Genomic DNA, 18,807 nt, shown 5'->3' with positions numbered 1-18,807 from the left:
AAACCCTAAACCCTAAACCCTAAACCCTAAACCCTAAACCCTAAACCCTAAACCCTAAACCCTGAACCCTGAACCCTGAACCCTGAACCCTGAACCCTGAACCCTGAACCCTGAACCCTGAACCCTGAACCCTGAACCCTGAACCCTGAACCCTGAACCCTGAACCCTGAACCCTGAACCCTGAACCCTGAACCCTGAACCCTGAACCCTGAACCCTGAACCCTGAACCCTGAACCCTGAACCCTGAACCCTGAACCCTGAACCCTGAACCCTGAACCCTGAACCCTGACCCCTGACCCCTGACCCCTGACCCCTGACCCCTGACCCCTGACCCCTGACCCCTGACCCCTGACCCCTGACCCCTGACCCCAGACCCCAGACCCCAGACCCCAGACCCCAGACCCCAGACCCCAGACCCCAGACCCCAGACCCCAGACCCCAGACCCCAGACCCCAGACCCCAGACCCCAGACCCCAGACCCCAGACCCCAGACCCCAGACCCCAGACCCCAGAACCCAGAACCCAGAACCCAGAACCCAGAACCCAGAACCCAGACCCCAGAACCCAGACCCCAGACCCCAGACCCCAGACCCCAGACCCCAGACCCCAGACCCCAGACCCCAGACCCCAGACCCCAGACCCCAGACCCCAGACCCCAGACCCCAGACCCCACACCCCACACCCCACACCCCACACCCCACACCCCACACCCTACACCCTACACCCTACACCCTAGACCCTACACCCTAGACCCTACACCCTAGACCCTACACCCTAGACCCTACACCCTAGACCCTACACCCTACACCCTACACCCTAGACCCTAGACCCTACACCCTAGACCCTAAAAACCCTAAACCCTAAACCCTAAACCCTAAAAACCCTAAAAACCCAAGACCCTAGACCCTAGACCCTAGACCCTAGACCCTAGACCCTAGACCCTAGACCCTAGACCCTAGACCCTAGACCCTAGACCCTAGACCCTAGACCCTAGACCCTAGACCCTAGACCCTAGACCCTAGACCCTAGACCCTAGACCCTAGACCCTAGACCCTAGACCCTAGACCCTAGACCCTAGACCCTAGACCCTAGACCCTAGACCCTAGACCCTAGACCCTAAAACCCTAAACCCTAAACCCTAAACCCTAAACCCTAAAAAACCCTAAACCCTAAACCCTAAACCCTAAACCCTAAAAACCCTAAACCATAAACCCTAAAAACCCTAAACCATGAACCCTGAACCCTGAACCCTGAACCCTGAACCCTGACCCCTGAACCCTGACCCCTGACCCCTGACCCCTGACCCCTGACCCCTGACCCCTGACCCCTGACCCCTGACCCCTGACCCCTGACCCCTGACCCCTGACCCCTGACCCCTGACCCCTGACCCCTGACCCCTGACCCCTGACCCCTGACCCCTGACCCCTGACCCCTGACCCCTGACCCCTGACCCCTGAACCCTGACCCCTGACCCCTGAACCCTGAACCCTGAACCCTGAACCCTGAACCCTGAACCCTGAACCCTGAACCCTGAACCCTGAACCCTGAAACCTGAAACCTGAACCCTGAAACCTGAACCCTGAACCCTGAACCCTGGACCCTGAACCCTGAACCCTGAACCCTGAACCCTGAACCCTGAACCGTGAACCCTCAAAAACCCTGAACCCTGAACCCTCAAAAACCATAAAAAAGCCTCAAAAACCCTAAACCCTAAACCCTAAACCAAGAACCCTGAACCCTGAACCCTGAACCCTGAACCCTGAACCCTGAAAGCCTGAAACCCTGAAACCCTGAAACCCGAACCCTGAAAGCCGAACCCTGAACCCTGAACCCTGAACCCTGTAACCCTGAACCCTGAAACCCTGAACCCTGAAACCCTGAAACCCTGAACCCTGAAACCATAAACCCTAAACCCAAAACCCTAAACCCAAAACCCTAATAACCCTAAACCCTAAATCCTAAAACACCTAAACCGTAAACCCTAAACCTAAACCCTAAAAAACCTTAAACCCTAAACCCTAAAACCCTGAACCCAAAACCCTAAACCTTAAATCCTAAAAAACCCTAAACCCTAAAACCAAAAACCCTATACCAAAATCCTATACCAAAACCCTAAACCAAAAACCCTAAACCCAAAAACCTAACCCTAAAAACCCCCATACCCAAAACCCTAAACCCTAAAAAACCCTAAACCCTAAAAAAGCCTAAACCCTAGAATACCCTAAACCCTAAAAACCCTCAACCCTAAACCCTAAAAACCCTCAACCCTAAACCCTCAACCCTAAACCCTCAACCTTAAACCCTCAACCCTCAACCCTCCACCCTAAAACCCTCAACCCTCAACCCAAAACCCTCAACCCTCAACCCTCAACCCTCAACCCTCAACCCTCAACCCTCAACCCTCAACCCTCAACCATCAACCCTCAACCCTAAACCCTCAACCCTAAACCCTCAACCCTAAACCCTCAACCCTCAACACTCAACCCTCAACCCTAAACCCTCAACCCTAAAAACCCAAAACCCTAAAACTAAAAACCATAAACCCTAAACCCTATATTAAGAAATTAATTGAAAAAATGCAGAACCCTAAACCCTAAGCATTCGTTTTACGTACCATGTTTATGTTTCTAGTTTTAATGTTTTGTACCTAATTTAAAGTATGATGAATCAATTTAGAGTGAAAGGTTCATAAGATAAGTGAGAGACACTTATTCTTAAACTGTGTAAATTTATTTTTATTAAACATATATCTCTTTCTTATAAAAATTAATTTTTAGTAGAGTAAGAATAAGAGAAAGATCCTATATAGGATGCAAGATATACATGATTCTATATTGAAGGAAAAGATGATAACAATTATGATTTTAAGTTTATAAATTATCTTTGGAGCATACATTATATTTTGGACTTATTTTCATGGTTCTTTTTATTTAAATTTTTATATAGACTTAATTTTGTTTTAGGTGTTTCCTGGACCTCCACATTTTCTTCTTATACCTTCATAGCTAAGGCTAAAAGTCATTTTTATCCTTATCTCCTTACTTATCCATGTGTATCCTTTGTTACCATCTTCATAAAATTCTATCTTCATCTTCATAAAGGAGACCTCCATCTCTATCTTTATAAAACTAGACATTCATTTTCATAAACCCTAATTTCTATCTTTATCTTCATAAACCAAATATATCTAAGTTCGTAAATTTCCATTTCCATCTTTCTCGTCATTTTTGCTCAGAACCCCAAACCCTTCTCACTCGTCATAATACATTCTTTTTCTCCATTTTATTTCAGGTTTTTCTCTTATTTTTTTCTCTCATACATGACAGGACTAACAAACATTCTCGACGGGATGTACATGCTGTAACACACCAAATGCTTTTTCTGCCTCTGTTATTTCAATACACTGTAATTTTCTTTATAAATATATATTTAAGATTATGTAATTCAGAATTTTTTATTTATTTTATGGATTTCAAAATTTAAAATAAAAAAAATAAAAAATATTTTAAATTATATAATTTAAAATAAAAAATTTACATTTCGAAATACTCTAAAATATAGTATTTTAATTATAAATTATATAATCTGACATGTATTTTTTTATTTATATTATTGATTATATAATTAGGAAAATTGTGTATTTGGAACTTAAGTAAAATTGAAATTTTGAAATATAGAAAAGTGTAGAAAGAAATTATGGAGGTACAAAAAGAAACATCCTTTTGATTTTAATCATCAAACAAATGGTGGGCCAGGAATCAATGTATTATATATGTAATTGTCATAAAAGTTTATAAATTTAAAAACAAAAAACAAATTATTCTTTAAAAATTTAGTGGCATGGATTTAGTTTAGTATTTCAACATATTTAATTTCTAAATATCCATATATTAATAATAGCGAACTTTTCTTATGTATAAAACTTTAATAAAGAAAGTGTTATAATGGTCAAGACCTGAACATTTCTTATGTAACTGACTCTCTTTTCACTTAATTTATTCACAGAATAAAAAATATAACTCCTCCTTCACCCAAATCCGGAAAGACTTTACAATTGTTAGACCAGAATAATTTATGGTATAATTGGACGAGCAGCGTGGGCTGTGAGGCATTTGCTTTAGCCGGAGTTGCTTTCAATCGTTGCCAGTAGTCGATACGTTTGTCGACCCGGAGACTCTGCTAAACAGCACTAGAGAAGAGATAAGACTGAAATCGTAGGATACCTCCGTGTTTGCAATGGAATTGTGAAATTAATTACAAATGTCCATTAATTTTATCGCTTTCAGCAGTATGGCAATCTATGATTTTGATTGATTTTTTTCTGTCGTGCTTCTGATTTTCTTTGTCTATACATTAAGCGATATGTTTTTTTTTTCTCAGTATATTAGGGTTTGTATTCAGTTTGTGCACATGGTGGTGACTGTCTGTCAGCTATAAGAGTTCCGAAACCATAAACCCAAGGCTATAGTAGTCCAATCCAATTCTTAATTTTGATTTTAATTTCATTGTTTGATTTCCCATCGTTGTTATGTAGGTTTTGTTAGGATGGTTGACTATTGAGAAGAAGATAATAACGGGAAACAACACATATGGATTCCGGCAGCAATTCTTTACCATCTGCACCTGATGGGGTTAAGAGAAAGGTTTGCTATTTCTATGATCCAGAGGTTGGGAATTACTATTACGGGCAAGGTCACCCTATGAAGCCACATCGTATACGGATGACACATGCTCTTCTTGCTCATTATGGATTGCTTCAGCACATGCAGGTCCATAAGCCATTTCCTGCTAGAGACCGGGACCTTTGTCGTTTTCATGCCGATGATTATGTTGCATTCCTTCGAAGCATAACTCCTGAAACACAACAGGATCATCTTAGGCAACTCAAACGCTTTAATGTTGGTGAAGATTGTCCTGTTTTTGATGGCCTCTACTCTTTCTGTCAAACTTATGCAGGGGGGTCGGTTGGGGGTGCAGTGAAGTTAAATCATGACCAATGTGATATCGCTGTCAATTGGGCTGGTGGGTTGCATCATGCCAAGAAGTGTGAGGCTTCTGGATTTTGCTATGTTAATGACATAGTCCTTGCAATCTTAGAACTTCTTAAACAGCATGAGGTTTGTGTAACCATGAATTTTCTCTTGGTTTCCTTTTATTGTCATGCTTTAGACTTATATTGATTTTGTGGACATGTCTGAATGTTTTATACTTGAGATATTCTTTAGGATTTTTGTAGGGAATTAGTACTACTGAATAATGAAGGGCATAGGTCAAATTTGTAGGCTATAGGAGCTTTTACATAGGATTCTTTTCTTTTGGATCCTTATAGAATTCTTCCAACACTAAATTTAGTCAAACATGATCCTTTTAAACGTTCTATAATAAAAAGCTACTACTCATGTTGAGAAGCTTTGGTTGTAAACACCCAACATCAGGTGTTGATGGGAAACATGACTTTGTCTGCTTGGAGGAGGATAAGTTTCTGAATCCAAGTCCAAGAAATCGAGCCATATAGAAGGTTTACTCTGGAAAGAACAAAATGACTTTAGGAACTGCCATTTGGATCTTGGGATTTCTGTTAGCACGAATCATTCATTGACAAGTGCACTGGTTGCACAATAGTAAGTAATAAATATTTATCATTCTCTCAAAGGACTTGTGCAATACACGACAAAATTTGCAATCAATAACTAGTTTAAACAAAGAATATTTCCATGGTTTGTACTGATGTTAGATGATTAAAACTTTGCCAACACAAACAAAACACTTTTGGAAGTTTGTCAAACACTTAGGATGTAGAAAATATTAGAAATGATATGGAAGGATTTTGTTAGGCTTAGACTTCACTGAACCCCAGTTTCATGCATATAATCACTCAACTTCCTTCATTTTCATGTTAAAGTCAATCCACAAGTTTACTCAAATCCTAATTCCTTAATAGAATGAGCCTAGATTTCTTTATTAAGATTCAATTCCTTGAGCTTATAACAAACAAACTTGCATTTACAACAAGGTTTAAGATAGCTAATAACTCAAGCTCTATTCCTAAATACAAGCTTCATTAGGTATTTTGTTCGATTTCTAAATCACAAAAGATATTTTCTAATACCTAATGAATCAAATATTAATCTATGGATGATCAAACCACAGTAAACATTAAGTTAAGAAACAAAATACTAATATTGAATGGAAATGTATACACACACACACCCATATATATATATAATCAATATCAATTACATGAGAGTTCAGTTGGTTACATTGAACAACAAAATGGGTTTAGCTTCTCATTGTCATGGTAAAATATTACTATTTTGAAGTTACTCTAATATCTCATCACAAACTTGTGTCTCTTTCTGATTTCAAATGCCTATATCACATTTTTTGCAGCGTGTTCTATATGTGGACATTGATATCCACCATGGAGATGGTGTGGAGGAAGCATTCTATACTACTGATAGAGTCATGACTGTTTCTTTCCATAAATTCGGAGACTATTTTCCTGGTACTGGGGATGTACGCGATATTGGATATGGAAAGGGAAAATACTATTCTCTTAATGTTCCACTTGATGATGGCATTGATGATGAGAGTTATCATTTCTTGTTCAAACCAATAATTGGCAAAGTAATGGAAGTGTTCAGGCCTGGTGCAGTAGTTCTTCAGTGTGGTGCTGATTCTCTATCTGGAGACCGATTGGGATGTTTCAATCTTTCAATTAGGGGACATGCAGAGTGTGTTAGATACATGAGATCATTCAACGTGCCCCTCTTGCTACTAGGTGGTGGTGGCTACACCATTCGGAATGTTGCTCGCTGTTGGTGCTATGAGGTAGAATGTTGTTTAAATTAACAAAATTTATGGCATTTATTTATTGTATCTAAGCTGGGTGCCATAATCCAAAAGTGGCATTATTGTCATGAAATTCCAATATTTTCTCCATCTTTCATATTTAAATATTAAAAAATACTGGACTTGAAGTAACTTGTTCAGTAACAGTAAGTAATGATGTTGGAGGGATCAAAGTAGTTGAGTATTGTTTCATTTTGCTTGTCTTGAACTATAAAATATAAATTAAGATATCCTGTCTTAGTATTCAATAAGACACACCTTGTTGTTGTGTTTCTCACCTCTTTGTTTATCTTGATTTAGTAGTTATATGCTACTTGATTAATTCTTTTGTATAGAAATTCATCCAAATACATTAAATTATTCATGATATATGTTAAGGCAGACAGGAGTTGCTCTTGGAATAGAAGTTGATGACAAAATGCCACAACACGAGTATTATGAATATTTTGGTCCAGATTATACCCTACATGTTGCCCCAAGTAACATGGAAAACAAGAATTCCCGTCATTTACTTGAAGAAATTCAATCAAAGCTACTTGAGAATCTTTCGAGGCTGCAACATGCTCCTAGTGTCCAATTTCAGGAAAGGCCTCCGGATTCTGATCTTGGAGAGGTAAACTTCTCTCACTTATTTTACTGCATTTTCCCTAATTGGCTCTTTTTTAAGTATTTCTTTTAATTGTGTTACATAAATGTATGTATTTTATATTATTATGTGTCTTGTGGGTCCATCTATCTGTTTCTTTTTCTGCTGTAGCTGCTTGGGCAAGTGCAAACCTTTTTTGACTGTTATGTGTGTGTATGTTTGATTTTCAGCTTAGTGAATAACTCAACATTTTCTCCATTGAAACTTCAGATTTAAGTTGGTATCAAAGTAGGTTCCAATCCCACTCTGCTATTTCAGTCACTCTTTGTCTCTGCTGCGGGTGACCACAACCATTTGCTGTTGGTCGCCACCCTTTGTTGTCAACTACCATCACCTACTATTGGCCACTACTGCATGTGTTTGTGACTAATAGTGACAAACAAATTTTAGCTCAGTCTTATTGTTAATTAGATTCACAAGAGATTCAGAATTGAGAAGATCTTAAATAATCATAAATTGGTCTTGTTCAAAGATTGGATTGGATCACCAATGAAATTCAATGAAACAGCCAAAATAAATTCTCGATTGACCTGTCACCTTTCGTCGTAGTCCTAAGCTCAATTCGTAGTTAAATGGCCTGGCACTGGTTTGCAAATTGAAGTGTGTAAATCTTATCCCTTAGTTGAATCAAGTGCTTGCAAACAATTTCTCTAAGAGTGAAGCAAGCCAGAATTGCAACATAGAAGGTAGTAGTTGAATTCAGGGTTTAGATTTTAATAGTTGATCTTGAAGTTCCTATTCATGTTAAGTTAAATTCTTAATCCATCCATGTCTGAACGAGAGAGAAATTGCACAGGTATCCAAGACCAATCACAAATTAGTGGAGATAGTGTACTTTAATGATTTGACATCTTGTTTCCAGACAAGAAAGTTCTTGTTGGAAAGATTTTCTAACATCACATAGATGATTAGTAGTGCCAGCATGGGAATAGAGTTTTTCTTTCACAGTGAATGAAATGGAGATGGAAATGATGGAGTTGGTCCTCTATTGGTTTTAGGTTGCAGAAATAGGGAAAAAAGATCTGGTCAGTGAAGTTGGAATTTCATATTTTCTAGCGTAGGTTGTTATATAGTATTGAGAGCCATAAAAGTAGCATATCAAGCTCTAGATATCATAATTGACTTTTGTTGGTGTAGCAGGCCCTAGAAAGAGGGTTGTATAGAGCCTCAAACTCTTTTCGCACAGTATAAACTAACACACTTTAAAGCAAACAGATCAAGCATTGAGAATATAGTATTGAGAGCCATAAAAATATCATCTCAAGCTCTAGGTAACATAATATAAACTAAAACACTTTAAAGCATAGGTTGTTATAAAGTATTGGGAGCCATAAAAATAGCATCTCAAGCTATAGATAACATAATAGAATTTTGTTGGTGCAACAGGTTCTAGAAGGGGGGGTTGAATAGCTCAGACTCTTTTTGCTCAATATAAACTAAAACACTTTAAAGCAAACAGATCAATCACTGAAAGAATTTTACACCGGTTCACCCAAAATGATGGGCTATTACTAGTTTTCCCTTAAGCACACAAACTTCTTTAGGTTATCCTAAGTACACAAACCTCTACAGATTACATGCGTACACAAACCTCTACAGATTACATGCGTACACAATCCTCTCCTAGTTATACCTTCTTAATTTCCCTCTAAGGTTAAGAACTCTCAATAATGTAAAGAGAAACTCTTAAAATAAGAGAGCACAACTAAAGCTCACAAGGATAAATTTCACAAAGTGAAGAATATTACAATAGTTTTTCACAGATTCACTATTTTCACAGACTAAATGATTGTTGCAGATATTGTAAGCTCAGTCCTTTGTATCTGTTTCATTCTTTTGAAATCGTTGTATTTCTCTAGTATGTTGTACTGTTTTTGTCCTTTCATTGTATCTGTGTCTTCAACGTCAATCCCCTTTTGTAGTGTTAGAAATGATGACCATTGAAGCCTTTCAAAATGAATCATTTGATTTTGCATCAATGTGTATCAACATCTTCACGCTCAACACTTCATGAGGAAAGTTTTGATGGACTCTTCAACTTAATCTTCAAATAATCTTCCTTGAAATTCTTTTATCACGAGATATTCTTTTTTTAAGCTTTTTATCTATAACTTCCATCTTGAGATCAGAGAGAACTTGTTATAGAAAGATTTGATGTTATTCTCTCCAACTTTCAAAAAAATTCGCTGCTAAAAGAAACTTTTCAATAGATTATGTGAATATCACATTAGCAGCATAATCATATATAATTAGATATCACATATATATAAGATCAAGACAAATCAAATAATGTTAGTCTCATATCAGAGCAAATAGAATATTTTTATATATAGAGCAAAAGTGACCGTTGACACTTAAAGCATTTTCAATTTCAAGATATATGATTTTGTTTGTGAAATCCTTTGATTTAGATTTAATTATCTAGGAACATTTTGATTGTTGCAACTTGTTAGTTTCATTTAACTCATAAGCTAAGCAAATCATAAATAATTAGACCAATAAAACAATTAAGATGTTGACTGCAAAACTCGCCAGATGAAGCTAATAGTCGTCTCGTAAGATCTACTGATGAGAGGTCTGATTAGTTCAAATGTTGAGTCATCTGATCAGTACATGTTGAATCATCTGATCAGTACAAATGCAAACTTGACAAAGACACTTTAACTGCATAAGCACACCCTAAATATTCAAAGAATATATACTCACTTAGAGTATTTGTTATCATCAAAACCATTGGGTGATTTTACACGTATTTGTTATCATCAAAACCATTGAGAGTAAAGTTTTTGTTTCTTTTAAGGGATTTGGAGGTGAAAGTGACTGAATTTGGGAGTAAAGTTTGTGAAAGTTTGTGAATAATTTGATTAATATAAAATAAAGTTTTAATAAATAGAAAAGAAAGATTACAAAATTACCTTTAATGTGTTAAAAGTAATATGAAATGTTTTTTGAATGAGTTAAAAATATTTATTTAAAAAACTGTTATTCAATATTGAAAATAAATAATACAATTAATTTGTATAAAAAAATATTTACAATTAATTATTATTGTGGTTAAAAATATGTTGACATGTTGTATTTTAATAATAATTCAAAAAGTAAATATTTTTATTGTAAAATTTTTAATTATTATTAAACATAATTATTATTAGACATAATTAATGATTATTGTTGTCACTAATTGTAATAAAACCGTGAAAAATATTAAGCACAATTTTGTTAGAGAAACTACAATGCATCCCCTGAAATCAGGAGCATGCTATACATGATTCTCCCTATGGCAAATACATAAGTGAAATGTTTCGTAAATATTTTCCTTAACAAATAACTGGTAAATATATACTGATAAAAGGAAAAGGGCCTTGAAATGTAAATAAAAATCCAACGAGAAAAAATTATTTCATACAAAAGCATCCAAGGAAACCTTGTAATTTATACTAGCTAAGACATACCTAAAGTTCTCAGCAAGGAGGCATGTATTAGGTACTACAAAGACTAGGAAACTACTGTACAACCAAATAATATGAATGAATTGTATACTCTAACACCCTTATTGACTAGGGATTAGTGACTGATTAGATAAAGCTTAGGCACCCTAAACTCATCCTAACTAAATTTTAATTTTTTCCTACTATTTGTGCTCATTTTCTAATACACATGCTTACAATTTTACAGGCAGAAGAAGATCATGATGGAGATGAGACATGGGATCCAGATTCTGACATGGACGTTGATGGTGAATGGTATTTTACTTTTTATTCAATTTATTTCTTATGATTAAACATTACATGATCAGGTGCTCAATTTGTTTCCTCATTTATCAGTGAGCTTGTTCCAAGCAAAGTAAAGAAAGAAATAGTTGAACCACAGCTCAACGGTCTGGTATGTATCTCTGTTGGTTTTTGAAAATTTAAATAAATTAATAAATTTTTTATTTGTTTTGAGACTCTAATGGTTAAACATGCTGTATAGTGTCAGAAGTTTTATATAAATCTACTTGTATTAGCCATTTTTTCAGACACCATAAATGACATGAGCTGGGTAGGAACATCAACCTCTAACAATAGGGTACTTAGTTGCTCATGGTTTCACGCTGACACAGACTAAAAGAATAACTAAGGTTAAGAGCTTAGAGCACACAAATATTATGATGTGTCTCAGTACCTAGGATAATTTACAAGGTTGTCTAACCCTAAGTTTATAATATTTGGAGTTGGGTTTTTTCTTTACAAACCTACTCTCAAAGTATCCCCTTAGGTCAAGCAACAAAAGCGGTAACAACAGAGTGAATGTAGCCCTCATTGTTGAGAGGCGGAGAGTGCAAGCCAGGTGTCTTATGATGTGGCTAGGATTTAGACATATTATGATGTGTCTCGTGCATAGGTGCCCTCGTGGCTTGCTTAATCAATAGTCCCTTGCTCGAGCTTGAGTAAGTACCACTTGCCCAGTCTATTTAAGCAAAGGATCTTAGGTTCTACTTTTGGACCAAAAACTTCTCCTTTTTTTTCAAAAAAAAAAAACTTAAAAGCATAATTAATAAAATTTTATGTTGTACTAAAAACTACTAAATATATATCATAAAATAACGATAAGTGTCTAAATACAAGTTAAAAATATGATTAAAATATACCAATATTTGACACTTATCAAATCTGCCTTTGAACAATGCATCACTTCATTTGAGATCTTCTTGGTACTAACTACTATGACCAATTCTTTCCTATTGGTTATTCACTCCCACAGTGGGACACAAGAAAATCTACTATGGGTTGGTTTATGTTCAAGATGATTGCCCATTTGTTGGTGTATATTCTTGGCATTGAAGTAGAGTACCGTGCCATGTGCCATGTGCCATGTGCCATGTGCCATGTGCCATGTGCCATGTGCCATGTGCCATGTGTCATGTGTCATGTTGCTTGCTTTGAGATAATTTGGTTGCCTTTTGTCTTTATAAAGCTTGGTTTTACACAACTCAACCAAGACTTTACACGTTGAGTTATAAAATGATATTGTAGATTTACAATGAGACATTACCAACCATTATAACAGTAATTATGACAATTAATATACCATAGGATCGTTAAGAGATTTTGTAATAATTATTCTAGGGTGGTAAATCTCTGTATATAGTCTGTAGTATTGGTTTACTATCAATTTGAATTGAATCAACTTTCTTCTCTTAAGTCTTCAAGTAATTTCAAGTTGGTAGCAGTGTTCTCAATCTTGGGGACTTTGCTTAAATGTCTAAATCCTAGCCACATTAGTTGTGGCTCTTTCTCATTTGTATTTGGTTGCCTGAAGTGCACCCACCCTGATTTTTGGGTTGCCTTAAGTGCTCTCAATATGTACACGTGGCAATATTTCTCTTGTGCCATCTCTCACTCTTGGCGTCCTTCATGTCTTAAAACTTTCCAATAGCCTTGTTTTTGTTCACAAACTCACTCAACCTAAATTGTTCTATAACACTCTTTCCCTTTCATTGTGTTTTTTCAAGATATTGCTAGGGAAGGGTGGTTAGAACTTTTAAGGAACATTGAGGATTATAATATCTCAAAAAGGCTCAAGAACCAAGTGTATAGTATCAATAAAGAAATTATTTCCACGAGTCTTCAGTTTTGTGCTACTTATGAGTCCTCTCAAATTTGGCTTCTTCATTGTTGTCTTGGACATATGTTGCTTTATATTCTTAAGTCCATATTTTCTTCTTTTTTTTCTCAAAAGAGTTTGTCAAGTCATTCAAGTGCCGTCGTGCCACCTTTTCTCCTGGTGATACAAAAAGTGTTAATCCTTTTTATTTGATCCACTCTAATGTATTGGTCCCACATTAAGTTCTAGTATATCTAAAACAAAATGGTTGTCCCTTTTATTGATGATTGCTCTCGTATCACGGGAATTTTCCTTATGAAAGAATAATCTAAAGTTTTTCTATTATATCAAAAAGTATTTATATGATCACACCAATGTTGTTAACCTCGAGGATCGTAGGAGGATAAAAAGGAAGAAAAAAAATAGTAACTTGAGGATTGTAACTCGAGGATCGTAACTCAACTAGTAAGAGTTATGAGTAAATAAAAATTTATATTATAAAAGGAAATATCATTAAAAATAATATAAATAATAAAAATAACTTATACGTAATTTTTAAAATAGGTTCATAATTAATAATATAATTAAAAAAGCTCATAACTCATAAAACGTTCATATATAGAACAACTAATAAATTTATAAATTCATAAAAAAGTGGTCATTCCATTATTTTCCTTCAAAATCTAAATAAACCCTAAACAAAATGAAGAGCAAAAGCCTTTTTCTTCAAATTCTCAACAAACCACAAAAAGCGAGAGTAAAAGCAACATAGGTGTGGACAGAAAAAGGAGTAGAAGAATAGAAGGGCACAATGAGGTGGGGAGAGCCAACGACAGTGAGGGTGGTGAGTGTGTTAGTGGTGTGAACTTGAGGATGACGATGATCACAAGGACAGCAATAGCATGGGATTGCAAAGGTGGCAACCGCGGGTGAGTGTGTTAGTGGTGTGAACCATGGTCGTTGTGAAACTCGTGCTCCATGTGGGTCTTCTCCTTTGGTTCTGATATGTGAAAGACCGACAAGATGCACAATCCTTCGATCTGGCGAGCATCCTTGCATAATCGCTTTGGTCTGCTCAACTTTTGATCCAGCCTCCCCATCAGCTTGCATGAAGGTGCAAACTTGCAGGATCTTACAAGTTTGTGAGTATACTCGTGATTTTAACAACACTGGATGAGACATACTAAAAAAAGTGTTTCTCTTTACGTGGTTTCCCTAACACGACAACCAATGTCATCAAATCTGAGAAGGTTGTTCCTAAGTATTTTAATAAAGATATCAAGAATATCTTAGGTTAAAATTCAATGGCCAAGCATAGTCTTCCGCCCAATCTGGTTTGTCAATAATTTCTCTTTTCTCAAACCATGGAAAGTCAAAGTTAATGGATTTTTTTATTCAAGTGCTTATGATTGTATATTTGGTAATACTTATGTGTTTTCTTCTCTCTCTTCTAAATTTCCAATCATGTTACATGAGCCAATGGGTCCAAAATTGCTTCTGAGGGAGTTGATCAACTCTCCCTCTCTTCTTCCTTGAACCTAAATTTTGTTCGTCAAGTCCATGCTTGTCAAAATTTTAACCTCGTTTCTCTTTGTTAGTTCACTAGATGATTAAATTATTTAGTAAATTTTGATGTCAATTCTTTTGTTATAGACTAGCATTGTACGAATCAATTGATTGTTGATGGACATCAATTCTTTTGTTATAGACTAGCATTGTACGAATCAATTGATTGTTGATGGACATCAATCTCGAGGATTCAACTACCTCAGATCAGATATTTTATTTTGTTTTGCTTTCCCATCTCCAAAACTTTTGTATGATTGCTTGCATCATCCACACCTATCCAAATTAAAGAAAATAGTTCCTAACCTTATCAAGCTTCAAGTCCTAGAGTAGTCATGTCAACTAGAGAAACATGTTAGATCTTTCTTTCTAAAGAAATCTAAAACAAAATGTAACTCGGTCTTTTCTATAATTCATTCTAACATTTGAGGTCCTAGTTGAGTCACAATTTTTTGGATTTCATATTTTGTTATGTTTATTGATTAATTTTTTTGTTGTACTGGATTTTATTTAATGAAAGATTGTTTGGAAAAGTTATCAAAGTTTTGAGGAGTGGTAATGCAAAAGAATAATTTTCTTTTACCTTTTCTACTTTTAGTTCTCATTGCATGCTACATCAGTCCACTTGCTCTTGTACACTTAGCAAAATGGTACGGCATTGCTTGATTATAAGATTGAGAAATCTTACATTAGAGAGTCAAGGAGATTCTCAAGGGGTCCAATTTGACTTCCCTCAAAACAACGGAGAATGGTTAGAGGAAAAGTCTTCTGCAAGTTTTTCCATCAGAAGATGCAAAAAAAATGCAATGAGGGAGAAACAAATGGTAGGCTCCAAAAATGCCCATGAAAAAGTAGTGTTCTCCGATCTGGTTTGAACCCCTTAAACAAACTGGGGAAGGACCAGCTAACCTGAGGGTGTGTTTAACAAAGTAGATCAGCAATGTTGTTATCTGTAGTAGTCTTTAGTGAAATAAAAAATCTGTTTGATGAAGTTATCAAAATTTTGACTGATAAGGGAAAAGAATAATTTTCTTTTAACTTTTCTACTTAGTTCTCATGACATGCTACATCAGTCCACTTGCCCTTGCACACTTCAGCAAAATGGTGTGGCATTACTTGACTATAGGATTGAGAAGTTAGAGACTCAATGGATGGTGGTGACGGCATTAAGTAGTGGGAAATGATGGAGCTGTGTCATTTTTAACAGGAGGCTTGTCCGTAGATTATTCATTAATTATAGAGATTCATGTGGAGCTGTGGCATCAGTGCCAGAAGATTGAATATATGTTTGTATTAAAAATAAAATATCTAGTGCATGTATTCAAAATAAAAAAACAAATGTTGTTCCACTGAATGGTATGACTACATAGTTCATTGATAGGAACCCGAAAATGTTAATGTCTGTACTTAGTAATGTATATGGCCGATGTTCATACAACTTAAAATGTTAATTTGTTTATTTTGACTGTCAAGCATCCTTAACAGTTGAAATACACTGATAAAATTGTGTGAAATCACGATGTGCACTGACTTCCTATCAAATAATGATCATGTATCTCAACTATCTGCTGACACCAACAGTTCATTTGTTAATAATTGGCAAACTGCTGACATTTAAATTCTGGAGACAGTTTTATATTCTTTCTTTTTTTAATTATGTAACTCATCGGCATGTATTGTCTATTGCGTAACTCTTCAACTAATTGCTTTTTCTTGTACATTCCTCGGACTGCTTCTGTTGAAAACAATTATGTAAGTTCGTACATAAATTCGTATGCAACTTGGTACAATGTTTGATACCTGTTTAGTTTCAGGATGACCAGAGAAGAAGTGGGGAACATTTGAGAGTCTCTGATACTGCAGTTGCTGAAACTTGCATGAAGGTGAATTTCACATCATAAAGCACAAATGCATGAACACTAAGCGTGTATGCAGATTAGTATCAGTGCATTTTATTGGAAGTGTCATTTACAAACTTGTCTGACTGAGTTTGGTTCTTGCAGGCTCTAGATATTTCTTCTCAGAAAGCTGATGAAGATAATGTGAAAGTTGAACAGAATACTGTGAATGATTTGACCAAATAGACGGGCCTGAGGTGCTGAGGAACATAGGTTTTAACTGATTGGTGAACAGTGAAATTAATTTCCATTCATGCTGTCGCATTTCCGAATTAATTGAGATGTGGCTGTTGGTTGGTTTCATTATTGTCGTCATTGTAAACACGCAGTCCCATTTTCCTAATGTAAAGGGCAAATTTAATTTGATTTTATCACATCCAACTGGTTCTTTTACTGTTACATTACATATTGTAACAGAATGGTAATTAGGTAATTATGTGCTATTATTGAGCTTGATTTATTTTTCTTATACTGATCTTTGTTTATCAGTATAAATTTCTCGGATTCTTGTATGAGAAGAGATCCCAGAGAAAACTCTTGCTTACTCTCGCTTTTAAAAAGGCCAGTAGACACTTTTAAAACTAAAATTTACATGTTTGAATCATCAATTTTATATCTTCCTGAAGGTTTTCATAAATTTATAATAAGAATAATATCTTAAATTTTATTTTTGAGAAAAATAATTCATGAGTTGTATCGTAATAATCTCAAATTAAAAATAAATTATTTACAAAATTATGTTTTAGTGGGCAACAATCAGGAAGAATTGATTTTTTGAAAATTTGAACAATGATATATTTGAATGTGTACTTCAACATTAAAATCACATGTCCAGACCTACGAATCATTTGTTCTTGTGCAACATACACAAACAGATGAAAACAATAACCACAAATAAAAGGATAAACTAATTTAATAAAGATTACACATCATTTAGTAGTAATGGAGACCTTGAGAAACTACACGCTTCAATAATCTAAATATGTAAAACAAACACATATGAAAACATTCAGATTATGAAATGTGAAAGTAGAAAGACTAACCTTGTTGCTTAGCTTATGATTTCTGAACCCTTTAAAAAAATACGATGGTGATGTATTATGAAGTGAAGAGTAGTCTCAGTAACCAAAGTAGAGAAGAATATCAAATTTATAGAACTCCAAAACCAACAGAGTTTGAAAGTTGGAGGAATTTGTTGCGGGAATCATTATACCTATCCACGAACATTTGAAATAGATTTGAATAATCTTGAAAAAATGGACTAAATTCAAAGAAGATTTTAACTACTGAAGAGAGAATTAAGGGAGAGGATATCACCATAAAAAATGGAGGGCATTACTTTGTAATAACCGCTCTGTGTTGCAAAAAATGCGTAAATGTCAACGGTCATTAGGACTTGCCCAACCCGTAATAATCATAGAGACCTGCTCAAATCGTAATAATTATAAGAACATACCCAACTTGTGACAGTCTGTGGACTTTTCCAAACCGTAGCAGTTATAGGATTTGTCCAAACCGTACCAGTTATGGAGACATGCTCAAACGTCTAGAATACTTATAGAGACATACTTATACTTGTCTAATATCGACACAAAACATAATAACAATGAATATTGATACTCGTTATACAATCACATGAAATATTAACTTCTCTCACTTGGTTCAAGTAGTTAAATTTTCAAAGTTTCTTCGTATATTTGAATTTTATATTTATAGGTTTTGACTCTTATTCTTCAAATTCTAAATACTCTAAAGAACTTTTAGAAGATATTTCTAATAACCACAAAATATTAGAGTTGTCAAAATGGGTAATCCAGCTCGATCCGACCAGCCCAACCCATCACGGGTTGGTCACTTAGTGAACCAACCCAACCGGCTCACTTATTAGCGAGTTAAAAAACTTTAAACCCGACCTAACCCACCACGAGTTGGTGGGTTAAACGGGTTGGCTCATTGACTCACTTAATTATAAGTTTTTTTAAAAGAAAAAAAATTATATATTTTTTTAATTCAAATCTAAATAAATTTCACTCTAACTCCAAAGACAATTCAAAACAAAAAAAAATCATACAATCTAAGCGTAATCCAAAAACAATAACAAAAGACGAACAAATAAGTTTTTAATATATTGATAATTTTTGTATTACTTGTCCATCTATAATATTAGAGTCTTAAATAGATAAATCTATAATATTTTTTCTCTTGAAACATCTTTTCTTTTATCTCATCTACAATATAATAAAAAAATGTCAAGTAATA

The 18,807-nt window shown here is 35.5% G+C and overlaps 2 protein-coding genes across 4 annotated transcripts; one reads left to right on the top strand and one right to left on the bottom strand.

Annotated features, from left to right (window-relative positions):
* Nucleotides 1-270: 270 nt before the first annotated feature.
* On the bottom strand, nt 271-3,112 carry LOC128196291 (uncharacterized; the record flags this gene model as incomplete). Its single annotated transcript, XM_052876552.1, has 2 exons — nt 2,998-3,112; nt 271-711 (listed from the first exon to the last, which is right to left on the bottom strand). Coding segments are annotated over exons 1-2 (556 nt in total), but the record flags the coding sequence as incomplete, so codon positions are not given.
* An 869-nt stretch (nt 3,113-3,981) lies between these two features.
* LOC108331692 (histone deacetylase 19) lies at nt 3,982-16,922 on the top strand. 3 transcript variants are annotated; one of them, XM_017566565.2, is made up of 8 exons: nt 3,982-4,214; nt 4,535-5,117; nt 6,391-6,831; nt 7,235-7,465; nt 11,174-11,241; nt 11,323-11,380; nt 16,459-16,533; nt 16,654-16,922. In XM_017566565.2, the coding sequence occupies exons 2-8, from the start codon at nt 4,590-4,592 to the stop codon at nt 16,732-16,734; spliced, it is 1,482 nt and encodes a 493-aa protein (XP_017422054.1). In that variant the 5' UTR covers nt 3,982-4,214; nt 4,535-4,589; the 3' UTR covers nt 16,735-16,922. The 3 variants fall into 3 exon arrangements, with proteins under 3 accessions (XP_017422054.1, XP_017422055.1, XP_052732264.1); XM_017566566.2 differs by having other exon boundaries at nt 3,983-4,214; nt 16,465-16,533; XM_052876304.1 differs by lacking the exon at nt 3,982-4,214 and adding an exon at nt 4,217-4,288.
* The last annotated feature ends 1,885 nt before the right edge of the window (nt 16,923-18,807 follow it).

The sequence above is a fragment of the Vigna angularis genome, chromosome 4 (genome assembly GCF_016808095.1).
Source record: "Vigna angularis cultivar LongXiaoDou No.4 chromosome 4, ASM1680809v1, whole genome shotgun sequence".
Taxonomy (NCBI): Eukaryota; Viridiplantae; Streptophyta; class Magnoliopsida; order Fabales; family Fabaceae; genus Vigna; species Vigna angularis.
This window is presented reverse-complemented; position numbering and strand designations above follow the sequence as displayed.

What these genes read in the sequence shown, in the direction of transcription:
- LOC108331692 (XM_017566565.2), top strand. Translation starts at nt 4,590, where the DNA reads ATGGATTCCGGCAGCAATTCTTTACCATCTGCACCTGATGGGGTTAAG. An exon ending in AACTTCTTAAACAGCATGAG is followed by an intron (nt 5,118 to 6,390) that starts GTTTGTGTAACC and finishes CATTTTTTGCAG; the next exon opens with CGTGTTCTATATGTGGACAT. An exon ending in CGGATTCTGATCTTGGAGAG is followed by an intron (nt 7,466 to 11,173) that starts GTAAACTTCTCT and finishes ACAATTTTACAG; the next exon opens with GCAGAAGAAGATCATGATGG.